Source organism: Gymnoscopelus braueri, assembly GCF_963280865.1.
Source record: "Gymnoscopelus braueri genome assembly, chromosome: 5".
Taxonomy (NCBI): Eukaryota; Metazoa; Chordata; class Actinopteri; order Myctophiformes; family Myctophidae; genus Gymnoscopelus; species Gymnoscopelus braueri.
The window spans coordinates 24,903,504-24,917,907 of NC_137606.1; the positions used below are offsets into that span (position 1 = coordinate 24,903,504).

A 14,404-nucleotide genomic window follows, 5' to 3' on the forward strand; every position below is an offset into this window, starting at 1 on the left:
GCTCTATAATCCAAGGGCCCTATCTTGCGCGTCGCCTTACCCTTTATGCCTAAAATTTTGAAAAACATAAAAAAATAGTTCAAATAGCCGATCTACAAGCTCACAACGTGTCCATGTAGATCGGCTATTTTCACTATTTTAAAATGTTTTTCAAAATAGTAAACAATGCCAAAAAAGTTTAGGCATAAGGGGTAAGGCGACGCATAAGTTAGGGCCCCAAGTCTCTTCACCGGAAATAGCTGATCTACAAGCTCACAATGCGTCGCAGCGTGACACATTGTGAGCTTGTAGATCAGCTATTTTCACAAAATCGTCGAATAGGGACTAGGCTATAGGGTTCATATGGTTAAAATAAGTGTATGTAATGTGTGATGACCTTTATGCAAAAGGCCAGTTCATGTTTTGTCTGAACAGTACATGGCACATGTTACTGTATGCTGTGCTATGAAACTATTTCTATCGATCTCTTATTGTCTGGTTTTAGATATTTCATCCTTTAAATGCTATCTACCAAAACATTTATTGTACTGATACATTACTACTAAATTACTAATTACTGTGTGTTATATGAAAACACATAAATGCATCGTTGGCAACATAAATTAACGGTGAATTAACAATGGCAAATGATTTTGGCATGTTTTCATATAAAGTTACATTAATCTTACTCTACCTGTTACATCATTCTGGGGGAATTAGACAAATAATTAAATCGGAATGGTTGAGTTTGCAAGGCATTGACCCATGTGGTATTTAATTAGTGTTATTGTAATTTTTCAACCTTGTGGATTTTAAATGGCCTGTTGACATGCCGGATTAGGCCTGGGTTAATTAAAGATAACATGTTTGCGTGTTTGTGGAAATGCCCGTTAGATTGCATCACTCAGCTAAGGGACTGTGATTTGGGAGCAGAGCTTGCTGCAGGAACACATGTGGTGGTTTGAAGATGCCTTAGGCCTCCCACTTGTTTTCCCTCACACCTCAGGCACTTTAGCTAGCTAACAGCTTCCCGCCTGACTGTAAGTCCTAATTCTCCACTCTTTCATGTTTTCCATCTCAGTTCCCACTGGAACCTGCTGTTCAGGTCTATGCATGGACCTGAGGACCATCATCCCTGACCGTCAGTCAGTGATCACCTCTAATTTATCTGATATTTAATTTTTGCCACATTAACCCTATAGCGTCCCTATTATGAACATTCAGTGACAATAGTAGATCTACAAGCTCACAACGCATCGTAGTGCAACGCGTTGTGTAGATGGAAACACTAGTGGACCAATGTAGAGCTCTGGGGGACCCCAGTCAGCTAAGCATATATAGTAAAGGCTTTAGGTGGTTAATTAAACTTTCTTACAGTCTCAGCTTACAGTTTAAATAAAAAATGCACTCTTTTTGCAAATGCGTACCATATAATCCTTTCTATCATGATGCAAAGATTTGTATTATTGTTTTGGTCCGGTTGGGTGCAAGTGTTTGCTAGTAGGACTTTTAGACTCTTGTTGAATGTAAGTTGTTGGGAGTGGCTTTGAGAAAGACAATGACAACATTTTTAACAGCATTAAACTGTATGGTTAAAGGAGGTTTAGTATTTACATAAAATGGATTACTTCTAAAAACTATATAAAACTTCTTTCAGGGCCAAACTGATATCTAATAACTATAGATTTAACAAATTGAGACAGTAGGCAAAGTGGAGTTAATTCCCTGCCTCTCTCTCTGGCCCTGTTTAGACCCCGTGTTTTTTTATTTATTCAGATAATAGTATCCAGCTTCTGTCTCCAGCTGTAGACAGAAGCTGGATACTATTATTTGGAGAAAAAAAAGCATATTTAGCATAGACTATGCTAAATATGCAAATGCAAATAACACCATCTCTTCACCGAAAATATCCGATCTACAAGCTCACAACAGGTTGCAATGCGAGGCGTTGTGAGCTTGTAGATCTGCTATTTTGGCCAAATGTTCCCCAATTATGACATGCCCAGAAAAGGGACACTAGGGTTCATGTGGTTAATATACAGTATAGGCTATATGGAGAGTAGATAGAGTAAGAATAAGAAGACTATTTAGAGCTGTCTACTTGTGGCAAGATCACCCAAGACACATTTTAGTGTGACAAGCAGGTGTGACACGCACGCACACACGCACGCACACAGGCACACACACACTCTTAATCAAGTCCGAAATATAGAGCAGCACAACAAAACCACAAGTATATTGCCATCTGCTGGCATTTTTTTGTAAAGTCCACAATTAAATTAGCTATGATTCCTCTTATGTTATAAAACCACTTGTTCATTTTCTTTTACACTGTTCCCATTTTCAACACACTTAATTCACCAGAAATCAAGGTTTCTCAGATAAATTGCGCAGGTTCTACTGGCCAAATGACATGGGTACGACTATTTCACCAACCAGAAAGGTACTACTCGGTGCCCCCGACTACAGCACCAGAAACAGGTCTGTGAGTTGCCTGTGTTGGCACAGGCAACCCTGTGTTGGCTGTGTACTGTACCGTGTAGAGCAGTGTCCCGGGCTGTTACTTCTGTGTCTGTTATGTTTATTGTGCTTATTATTTAGATTATGTGCAGGGGAATATGTTTATTGGAATTAATGTGTCATGTATTATCATTAACTACTATCCAAAATCTCCTTGTGCCTCACTGCCTCCAGGCCAAGTTGCTCCAGATAGTCTATGGCTCAGTGGGGGGGAGGGGGTCCACTTCGGGATAGCCAAGACCCTGTGCCGACTTTCGGCCTGGTTCTACTGGCCACACTACCACTAAGGCATGGGACTGTGCAGACACAGATGTGACTGCTGCACCAACCAGAAAGGTACCACCTGACGAGCACATGCCTCCCCGACAACAGCACCAGAAACGGGTCTGTGAGTACGATGCACAGCAGAGGACTTTGCCATGGAAGCACGGGTGTGGGCATTGACAATTTTAGATGAATAGAACGTGTTAAGACCCCTACACACTGTACGATATTTGACCCGATTTGGCTGTCGGGATATTTTTGGGTGTTCGCCGACAAAACCACCGATATCAGTCAAGATCGGGCGTTCCTCGGTGAGGTGTTGATTGCGCAGTGTGTAAGGTACTCCGAGAAGAAACACCCCGATAAAGTGCGGTCGGCGACATGTTCCCGACAACTTTTAGATATCCAACTTGTTAGATATTTGGGGCTATCGGCCCCGATAAGAGCCGTGCTACAGCCAATGCAACCGGTGTTATTAAAACATTTAGAACACGTGCACTCCTTCTCTGATGCAGCCAGGTCATTATTAATTAATTAATTAATGGGGACAGTAGAAGCCCTCAGGTGGGGTCTGTCTGTGTGGCCCCTGCTGTTAATGGCTTAGGGGGACTTGCCAGCCTGCTTTGGGGCACACTCTTGTGTCATGTATATTGTGCTCATTATTTAGTTAGTATGCATGCAGGGGAATGTGCTTATTGGGTTTAATTTGTTGTGGGGTTCATGGGTTATGTGTTGCAATAAATGTGTACAGTATGTGTTACACCCCGACGATAGAGGGGTATTAGTGGTGGTCCTGCTCCCCTCCAGTTCTTTATGCAAGTGAGTTGATTTGGTGTTTGTGTAACAGTGAATGTGATACACAAATAAAAGACCTGAAACCAACTGGTCGTTACAATACTGTAGTTTATTTTGATATATCTACATTTGGATTGATTTGTATCAACAACTATTTTGATGTATTGCTGACTATCCCTGTCTGTAATATGATACTGTATAATTAGACCTAGCTACAACGATTGTAAATTTGGCACTCGTTGCTAATTAGCGTTAGCATGTTTTGAAAAGATCTCTGGTGACTCAATCCTCCCATCAGACCTGAAAATTAATTATTTTCCAACGTTGCACCTGGTGAGCCACTATTTCATAACCCCTGGCCAAGATGTCATCACTGGGAAACACATACCTGCCTTTGCTTGCCCAGCAAGTCTCACGTTTCATTCATACCCACCTGGGTAAAGCATAAATTAGCACTTCAGGGACGTTGGCAAGTGAACAATAGCAAGAAATTAAACAGCTTTACAAGCTTGTGTTACGCATCGTTGCACCATTAATTAGCTGCTGATTAAAACAACACTTCAAGCTAGTCCGGGGTCATGCTGTGACGCATTGGTAATTTTCCAGGTGCTGGAGCTCACAAACAACCTGTTTCCTTGTACACAAGGGATGGCATTGACTGTATCAAAACAGAACAAACAAAAAATATAATATGTAGTTAATAATTGACCTTTTATCCACTAACTATATTTTGAAAATACGTTTTTGTTCCCCCAATTCTTTTGTTATAACAAAATGGAAATTATGTAGAAATTATTTCAAAATCGGGTCTAAAAGCATTACATTAACTGTCAAAGGGATACAACACAAGTGTTACACAGTCTATATTGCAGCAGGAAATTCAGTTTTGATTGACAAAAAGGGCAAATACTATTTCAAGTACTTTTTATAATAATATATTCAAGATTCAAGAGGATTTATTTGTCACATGCTCATACAAGTATGTGCAGTGAAATGTTAGTGTACACTTTCACACTTACAGTGTGTCCAGTGTGTAAATGTGTAGTGTATCAAGTGTGTAAAGTGTAGAACATTTTAAATAACCTTACAGGTGTACAAAAAAAATATTATCAATTAATATATCAATTTACACATACAATTTATTATTTGGTATTGCATCTTCCCTTCACTGCTGTGTTGAAGGGTTTTTAGGAAGAAACATGGCAACTACTCTCAACAGAGAACTTGTGCCCCATACTCTTGACTACAGGATTGGCTTAAGCCATAAGCCATGAAAGTGTCTCCAACAAAGTACCATGCAACAGAACGGGAGGGGGGACTGCTCTCTGCAACAACCCCTATTGCCCATGGTTTCTTAACTTTTATCACAGACAGTAAATTTGACAAAATAAATAATATGATACAGTAACAACATAACACATTAACCATAGCACTCTGGGATTCCCTGAGAATGAAAAGTGCAACAATTTCTTTTAAATTATTATTATTAATACCCACAACAAATTTTGATAGTAATAACTCCATGAACAACAATATAACAGCAAATCAGCACTTCCCTATGCATGCTGGGAAGCTCTGCCAGCCAGATGGCACAATCTTCTCTGTTTGGAGCAATCTAGTCATTCAACGTTATGGTCTGTAAGCCAATTCCATAATATATACTAATGTTATACATGCAGTACAGTATACTGTTGGCAGTTAGCATGCAATCAGATTCATCCTTTATTTAGTTCTTTTTATAAACTTTTATTAACTTTTCTTTTTATTGCACTCTTTTGGGACAGCAGAGACTCTGCCGATGAGGGTTGATAAACCTTTTTCAGTTGTAAATAGCTCTCTCCCTGCCACATTGTGGGACATGGAACACTTTTCACAGGAACCATTTTGACAGGTAAATGCAGCTGAGGCTTCTGTGTGCCAGCATGAAGTTAACTGTACAGGAGCTGTCCAAGCTGTCAAACAGTAACATCTAAATGAAACACACCCACAGTAATGTAATACCTTCAGCTGTGTTTACCTGTCAAATGGCTGCTTTGAAAATGGTTTCATGATTAAAAAATCTGCTATTTTAGTATGGACATAGTTGTTTTTCCAGTTTGAACGTGTAGCAGAGTGTTACGGTCTCCAAAGGATGCAACACAATAACAAGTGGCTCAAGAATGGAGACCCCAACATAAAGGATAGGACACCACAAAATGGAAAGTTTTGAGAGAGAGAGAGAGAGAGAGAGAGAGAGAGAGAGAGAGAGAGAGAGAGAGAGCTGATCGACCCATCATGAAGTGAGAGGGGAGGGAGGGAGGGATGGAGAGGGATTGAGAAAGGGAGAGAGAGACTATTCCCATATTCCACCCACACAAAAACTCGGCCAATACTGAACACGCTGATCGACACAATGCCTTATCAGCAATGCCAGGCAAGTTGATAATGTGGTGCACTGTACAGCTATTTTCAATTGTGATCAGCATTGCAGACCCTTTTCCCTTCGGAGAATGATAATCCCGAATCCATCATCAGTATTTATGCTTCATTGTTGACTACCTCACACTGCACTAACAACCATGACACACACATTGTTGACTACTTTGCTACACGCGCCACATGCACGCATGCATGCACGCACGCACACACACACACACACACACACACACACACACACACACACACACACACACACACACACACACACACACACACACACACACACACACACACACACACACACACACACACACACACACACACATAGCCTGGAGGAGTGATGGCCAATCCTGCAACTGATAACCTCGTCCCTAACCCCGTCCCCAACCAATCATGCAAATAACCACGTCCTAAGCCAAACAGTTGAACGACCAATAACGCAACTCTGAAACCCTGTCCTCAACCAATCCTGCAATTTTCTAACCTTGTTGCAAAGTCCATCGTAAAGTCCGCCACAGAGTGACAGACTCATCCCCAGATGGCCTGGTCTGTCTGTATGCCCCACTTTAAAAAAGGGATGTTGGGGGTGTAGATCTAGCTTAAGGACACAAGAGGGCGCCAAAGCCATAAAATCCTTAAGGTTATGCAGTTATTTGTTTTCATCTCTCATGTTAGAATGTAAATCACACGCTTACTGTTTGTATACCCATCCCTCTGTCTGGCTGTCTTTCCTCCTTGTTTGACCGTCCCTACATATAGTAGTTTAATCAAATTCTCTCTCTCAAAAAAAAAAGAAGAAGAACTACTCATGACTCTCAATCCGAGAAGAATATCCCCACAATAATAGTCATGTTAGTGATACTGAAGAAATCTCATTATTGTTCACTCGTGTCCCCCCACCAGAGCTACAGCAACTGTACTCTATTATTCTATTCTAGTCTATTCTTAACTGCTCACTCTGTGTGGAAAGGAAACTGCAGTACCACGTCACACTGTGAAGTCTCCCTGCCTTCTACCCCCACCACTTTGAACTCACCAGGGACGTATTAGATAAACTGTGACCTAAGGCAATACTTTCTTTTCACACCTGTAGTTCTTTGTTGTATAGCCTGCAGGGTTTGTACTAATAATGCTAATATGCAGCTGACACTAGAGCATCCTAATGACTCCCCACTGTAGGCCGCTTCAAAGACAGAAGCAGAAAAATCCCTCGAAGTAGTACAGAAGGTCAAATGGCAAATATCACAAGAAACTCACATTTAGCTTTAGAGTCAGTGTCAACATGCCATAACATCCTTAAAGACAAGAGTCCCCCTTTATGTCTCTGTGATATCTGTCTTCTTTCTTACTCTGTGTGTGTGTGTGTGTGTGTGTGTGTGTGTGTGTGTGTGTGTGTGTGTGTGTGTGTGTGTGTGTGTGTGTGTGTGTGTGTGTGTGTGTGTGTGTGTGTGTGTGTGTGTGTGTGTGTGTGCGGATGTGTGTTCAAAGGTGTAACCTGATGTGAAACGCATTGGGACTCGGCTGCCTCTTCACATCACTGAAGGATCAGTGAGGCTCGGTCAGGCATGACATTGTATTTCTACACGAAAAACAGCTCATGTCCCTTTCCATTATGGTCAGATGTTCGTTCTAGTTTCTTGTTATTGCCATTACCTCCTGTGAAACTGAGAGGTGTTCTCATTCCATTGATCAGAGGCCCCAGGGAGATGAGTCCTGTCTGACAACTGGTGTTATGAGGAAGGCAGCACATATATCAGCCGGCAGGGTCTCATTTGACTCTAAGGAGAGCTAGATGTATGGGATTGTTGGTGTGATGATAGATGGTTGAAGGCTCGGGGCTATGGAAAATTATGTGTGATTATTATGTCTCGTAAATAATAGGTGTAGGAGGAGAATACTTGCACAGGAGCTCAAATCAAATATTATGTCAAAGTTATGTGTGGCTGTGTTGAATGTGTGGCTTTGTGAAGTGCTTGACTTTTTCCTCGATGGTTGGAAATGGATAGATGATATATCTCTGGTGATAATGGCCTTCGAGAGTGTTTAAACCTTATTTTAGGCTGTGGTTTATATCGTACATCTTTTGATGCGGTTGTGCTGTAATCTATAGTCTCTTTTGCTCAGATGTTTGGAATGGTTGGATTGTAAAAGCAGCTGAACTGTTATATGGTCTTTGTAGGAGTTGTAGTTCATAGAGAATTAATATGTTAAGTGTGAGATCCGCAAGACCTAAGTCCTCTGGGTCACGGTTAGGGTTTGTGGCGTGGTGTCTCCTGTGCTTGGGGACTTTCCCCATCACATCTAGTCAAACACAGTGTAGTCTCATACCAGGTTCTATGTCCCTGCCTGTGCTACAGAAGACTGGGGACATCATCTTAGGGGGGCTCTTTTCTCTTCATGACTCTGTATTGGAGCCCAATCTGTCTTTCACTTCTGTGCCTCCACCCATACACTGCACTGGGTACGTTTTTCAGTCTTTAGAGGTGCATACTTAACTTGGAGCTCATAGCCTGCAAGTTGAAGAGAACTTAATTTGTGCCCACAAATATTTGCTTCCAAAGCTGTTATGTGTTTAACAGAAAAGCAGGGGGTAGCTAAAGTCATTCTTTCTAGCAATTTAAACAATTTGATTATTGTAAGTTGAGGCTGTATTACGTAACCTCTTTTGTAATAACCACTTGTCTTCCTAAAAGATTTAATTTTCGGACCTTCCGCTGGATGCAGACTATGATCTTTGCCATTGAGGAGATCAACAAAGACGGGACACTCCTTCCCGATGTCACGCTGGGCTATAAGATCTATGATTCATGCAGCATGCCCTACCAGGCTCTGAAGGCTGCCATGGAGCTAATGGGCGCTGAGGAGCCATTAGAGATACGGAGGGTGCAGCGAGGCAATGGCAGTTGTCATGGCACTGTGCCAGTGGTGATAGGGGACGGTGGCTCAACACAGTCCCTGGTTGTAGCTCGTTTCCTGGGAGTCTTCAATGTGCCACAGGTGAGACCTTTTAACCCATTCAATCCGGGGAGGGGGGGGGGGTGTACATATAATTATATGTAATTGTAATATAATATACGGCCTGGTCGGTATGCCCCACTTTAAAAAAGGGATGTTGGGGGTGTGGATGTAGCTTGAGGACACAAGAGATTATATTAATATATATATAATATAATATAATAATGTAATATAATAATACATATAATTGTGACATGAAAAAAGTTTGAGAACCACTGATATTACAGCAACATAAAAAATAAAAAAAAAAAAATTTAGAAGAAATTTTGAGATTTGAGTTAAAACATTCAAAGATTTTCAAAAAATAGCAGATCTACAAGGTCATAGCACCGAGTGCCGTGCTATAAGCTTGTAGATATGTTTTTTTTTTAAAGCCCAAAGTATAAAATAATGGTTATAGCTATGTAGCTTGTAGATCTGCTATTTTTGAATAGCCCAAAGTTGAAAATAATGGTTATATAGCCCAGATTGAATGGGCTTTTATATATATAAAATGAGTTAGTGCAAGTACATGTCAGGTATAGGCTACATATCATTTACATTTCAACAGTATAAGAGCACCACAGGTGAGGCTGTCAGAGTTGCTAGGCATTATTGTAACATGCATGTTGTCTTGATCTTCTAAATGAAATATTCTGAATGACAATTATGACATGAACAAAAAAATTCTCTCTTTTAGGTCAGCTATTTCTCTAGCTGTGCCTGTCTAAGTAACAAGAAAGATTTCCCTGCCTTCTTAAGGACTATGCCCAGTGACTTCTTTCAGGTTAGCTCACATGTACTCGCCCACCACAGCACCCATGCAGAAATTATGTTCTATGGCAGGGGTCTTCAACAGGGGGTCCTTGGAGTTACTATGGGGGGGCGCCAAACCTTTGTGTGATATGATATGTTTTACATTAACCACTAGCATCCCTTTTCTGAGGAGAACTTCAGCCAAAAATAGCAGATCTACAAGCTCACAACTCCTCACGCTGCGAGGCGTTGTGAGCTTGTAGATCGGTATAGGTATAGGTGTCGAGGGGGAAAAGAGCAGACCAATTAAAAAAAAAGTTTAATCTGAAACACATTTTTATTCAATATAGAGGGGGTCCCTGCTTTATGTCTCTCTCAGCTAGGGGGTCCTTGGCCTTCTCATAGACCCCTGTTCTATGAGAAGAGTAAAACAAAAACATCTCTTTTTCTCTAGGTGGATGCTTTAGTACAGCTTGTCAATCATTTTGCCTGGACCTGGGTGGGTGTGATCGCAGGAGATGATGATTATGGCCGTGGTGGAGCGCACATATTTGCTGATGAGGTTGGTTCGTCACTGCAGGGCATTCATTCATGATTTTTACTAGTCGACTCATTTGACCAAGTAGTAGTCGACTAGTCGAAATTTACATTAAAAAAAAAAAAGAATAGGGGGGGGCATTGTTTTAATGCCATCCTACTACTATATTACTATTATTATTATCCTCCTGCCCTTATTTTTATGGCGTTTTAAGGGAGGCGCTTCTGGCACAGCAGCACAGCACCACAGCAGCGTCTCCAAGGATCCCCATTGCCCAATAATAGGCTTTTATTGGGCATACTTTTGACCCCCTTTTGATAAAAAATAAAGTCAGGAGGATAATAATAATAGTAAGATGGGCCATATTACTATGGCATTAAAAAAATATATATATATATATATATTTTTTTTCCCCAACTATTCGACTAGTACCAACAAAGTCGACTAGTGGTTATACTAGTCGACTAGTTGGTGAAAGCCCTACGTCACTGCAAAAATTTTTTTATAAACGGATATTGTCTTTCAATAAACATTTTTATTTTAGATTTTAGATTCAGTATTTTTTTTGAATACTGTGATCTTGCAATGAAATTAATTTGTACCATCTTTCCCTGTTTCTAAGGTTAGAAAGTTTGGTGCTTGTATTGCCCTCCATGAGATCATTCCTAAAAACCATGCAAAGGCAACAATGGCAGCTATTGTATCCAGGATCCGCTCCTCTGGGGCTGGAGTAGTACTGGTGTTTGCTGTGGAGCAAGATGCTGTAGCATTGTTCCATGAAGTACACAGGCATGCAGCTTTTTCTTATATAAGCCTCCTTAACCTATTAAGACCTGATTCTACAAATACCTTCTACATCAGTATAGTTCTCAAACCTTTTCGTGGCAAGGACCCCCAAAATTATATGTATTTAGCCGCGGACCCCCCCATCTGAAAATGTTTTCTGCCAGGGACCCTCCCCAGAAGAGAAGATTTGTGTTAAAAAAAATATTTACAATTTAAATATTTTTTTCATTTTTTTTCACACATAGCAGATGTACAAGCTTGCAGCACAGCACCAAGTGACGCGCTGTGAGCTTGAGTTTAAAAAAAAAACGTATGTTGCTACAATATAAAATATAAAATGACACAGATGCTTTCTCGGTTTTAATGGGTTAACAGCACAAATGTATCATGATCATAGCTAATAATATTGGCTGACACTTTGCTATTGCTATTGCTGCTTTAAATGTTGTGCTCTGTATCGTTTCAGTGGAAAGCAGCACAATTCTCATTGGTACTGCTGCAGTGAACCAATCCTCATGTTGTTTGTATAGGCAGAGGCTGACGGGGATACAGTGGCTGGCTAGCGAGGCTTGGAGCACTGCCTCGGTCCTCTCCACCCCCGCCCGGTACCATCGCATACTCCAGGGTTCGATGGGCTTTGCTATCCGCCGAGCTGACATTCCTGGGCTGCAAGACTTTCTACTTCGCCTGCGCCCCTCACACCCAGAGGCCACTGAGGATCCCTTTTTGATCCCCTTCTGGGAGCAGGTGTTTGGATGCACTCTGAGCAGGGTAGCTGTGGTTCAGGAGGACAGAGGTGGGCGAAAACCTTTGTGTTCTGGAACAGAGGCGCTGGAAAATGTGGAGAACATCTACTCAGACGTATCCCAGCTAAGGATCTCCTACAATGTGTACAAGGCTGTGTATGCTATTGTCCATGCACTTAAAGCCATGAGAAACTGCAAGAAAAGGACAGAGCCATTTCCACTGCAGACATGTCCAGATTTGGACACCATACAGCCATGGCAGGTACCCACATGATTTCCGAATTAATTTATTACATTGTGTTATTTAATTGTATTATATATTTATGGTCTTTCGCTCCATAGCTGCTTCATTACCTAAAACAGGTCAAATACATCAACTCATTTGGTGATGAGACCAAATTTGATGAGAATGGAGACCCTGTGGCCATGTATGACCTGGTTAATTGGCAGCAGAGATCAGATGGAGTCATGGAGTTCATCAGCATTGGGAGGTTTGACGCGGCCACAACTTTGGACAAGAAGAAACTCCACATCCAGGAGCAGAACGTTGTATGGAATAGCAACAAGACTGAAGTAGGGATCTCATCATTTGCACACATTCATCATGAATACATAGAGTCGTATGTATGGGTGGGCTTTAGGGTCTATTGGTGTGGGCAACCACCTCTTTTTGATCTACCAGGTGATCAGATTGGTTTATTGAGGTGATCAAGTGAGTTGAAAAACAACCATTAGGCCTATTAACCATTATTGTTTGATGTGCATAAAATGTTTCTCTCCAGATAGTCAGAATTGATCTTACCTTTATTATTCATATTGCATTATTGACCAATTTATTAAGGTACTGACTTATTGCTTGGTGACTGGGTGACTATGCTAACCTAACCTTTGAAAATGGCTAAGTGATCATGTGTAAAAAAGAATAAAAAAACCCTATAATAGTACATTGTGTGCTGAATCTGTTTGCGTGTGTGCCTGTGCATTACATGCGTGTGCGTGCGTGTGCGTGTGCGTGTGCGTGTGCGTGTGCCTGTGTGTGTGTGCATGCATTGTAATTAGTGTAGTGTGTTTCCCTCAGGTCCCTTTGTCAGTATGCAGCAGCATTTGTCCTCCGGGCACTCGGAAGGCCATCAAACCTAACCACCCTATTTGCTGCCATGATTGTGTGGTCTGCACAGCTGGGGAGATTAGCAATCAGACTGGTGAGGAAAGGCTTGATGCGGCTGCTGTGTTTTGGAAGCTATTCATTTACAAATACTGAATGTTACCTGTCCTTCCATCAGATGCCATAGAATGTATGCGCTGCCTGCCAGAATTCTGGTCCAATGCGGAAAAGACTCTCTGCATTCCCAAACAAGTGGAATTCCTCTCCTTCCATGACACTATGGGCAGCATCCTGCTGGCTGTGGCCCTTCTTGGTTCCTTCTGCACCTGCATGGTTAGCTCCATCTTCTTCTGTCACAGAACCACCCCCATCGTCAGGGCCAACAACTCCGAGCTTAGCTTCCTGCTGCTGTTCTCCTTGGCTCTGTGTTTCCTGTGTTCTCTGACCTTCATTGGCCGTCCCTCAGAGTGGTCCTGTATGCTGCGACACACAGCATTTGGGATCACCTTTGTTCTCTGCATCTCTTGTGTTCTGGGGAAAACTATAGTGGTGTTAATGGCCTTCAGGGCAACACTGCCAGGAAGTGATGTCATGAAATGGTTTGGGCCTGCACAGCAAAAGGCCATTATTACCCTGTGCACATTGGTTCAGGTAATGATCTGAAGACAGATATTTTGAGAGACACAAAAAGATACAAAATAATGCATTGCTGATGTGATTGAGATTATGTAAACACATATTGTTAACAAAATACTGTTTCTCCTCAGGTAGTCATTTGTTCGGTATGGCTAGCCGTTGCTCCCCCTACGCCACGCCGTCTGATGCCACGGGAGAGTGCCGTTGTCATACTCTTGTGTCATGAGGGTTCAGCCCTTGCTTTTTCTCTGGTTCTGGGTTACATTGGTCTGCTGGCCTGCCTCTGTCTACTGTTGGCCTTCCTGGCTAGGGAACTCCCTGACAACTTCAACGAGGCCAAACTCATCACATTCAGCATGCTGATCTTCTGTGTGGTGTGGGTGGCCTTTGTCCCCGCTTATGTCAGCTCTCCAGGGAAGTACTCAACAGCGACTGAGGTGTTTGCCATTCTGGCCTCTAGTTACGGGCTGTTGGTCTGCATCTTTGCTCCCAAGTGTTACATAATCCTGCTGAGGCCGGAGAAGAACACCAAGAAACACCTGATGTCCTAGAAGGAAGAGTTCTAGTACACCATCTTCATTCCTGTAATATTCTGTGCATTCCACTCAAAAAGATGTGCAGCCTTAAGGTCCTTACACACCGGGGCGATTTTTTCGTGCGAATAATACGCTTTTTTTAAAAACCTTATAAAGTCAATGCAAGCGTACATGGCGCGAAAAAGCGGAAAAGCGAAGCGAAAAAGCGTCTTTTAATTATTCGGAACGAGTCCGAATTTTGCGTATATTCGCACATTCGCCGGTGTGTAACCGCCTTTAGAGCTGTTTCTTCTTGTGGATCTGTGTCATGGTGTATACACACATTTACTGT

The 14,404-nt window shown here is 41.9% G+C and overlaps 1 protein-coding gene across 1 annotated transcript; it reads left to right on the top strand.

The window, feature by feature from the left end:
* Positions 1–8,306: 8,306 nt before the first annotated feature.
* Positions 8,307–14,088, top strand: LOC308085483 (extracellular calcium-sensing receptor-like; the record flags this gene model as incomplete). Its single annotated transcript, XM_080428654.1, has 10 exons — positions 8,307–8,437; positions 8,670–8,973; positions 9,671–9,757; positions 10,181–10,288; positions 10,887–11,053; positions 11,581–12,058; positions 12,139–12,369; positions 12,875–12,998; positions 13,080–13,552; positions 13,669–14,088. The coding sequence occupies exons 1-10, from the start codon at positions 8,313–8,315 to the stop codon at positions 14,086–14,088; spliced, it is 2,517 nt and encodes an 838-aa protein (XP_080284780.1). The 5' UTR covers positions 8,307–8,312.
* Positions 14,089–14,404: the final 316 nt, after the last annotated feature.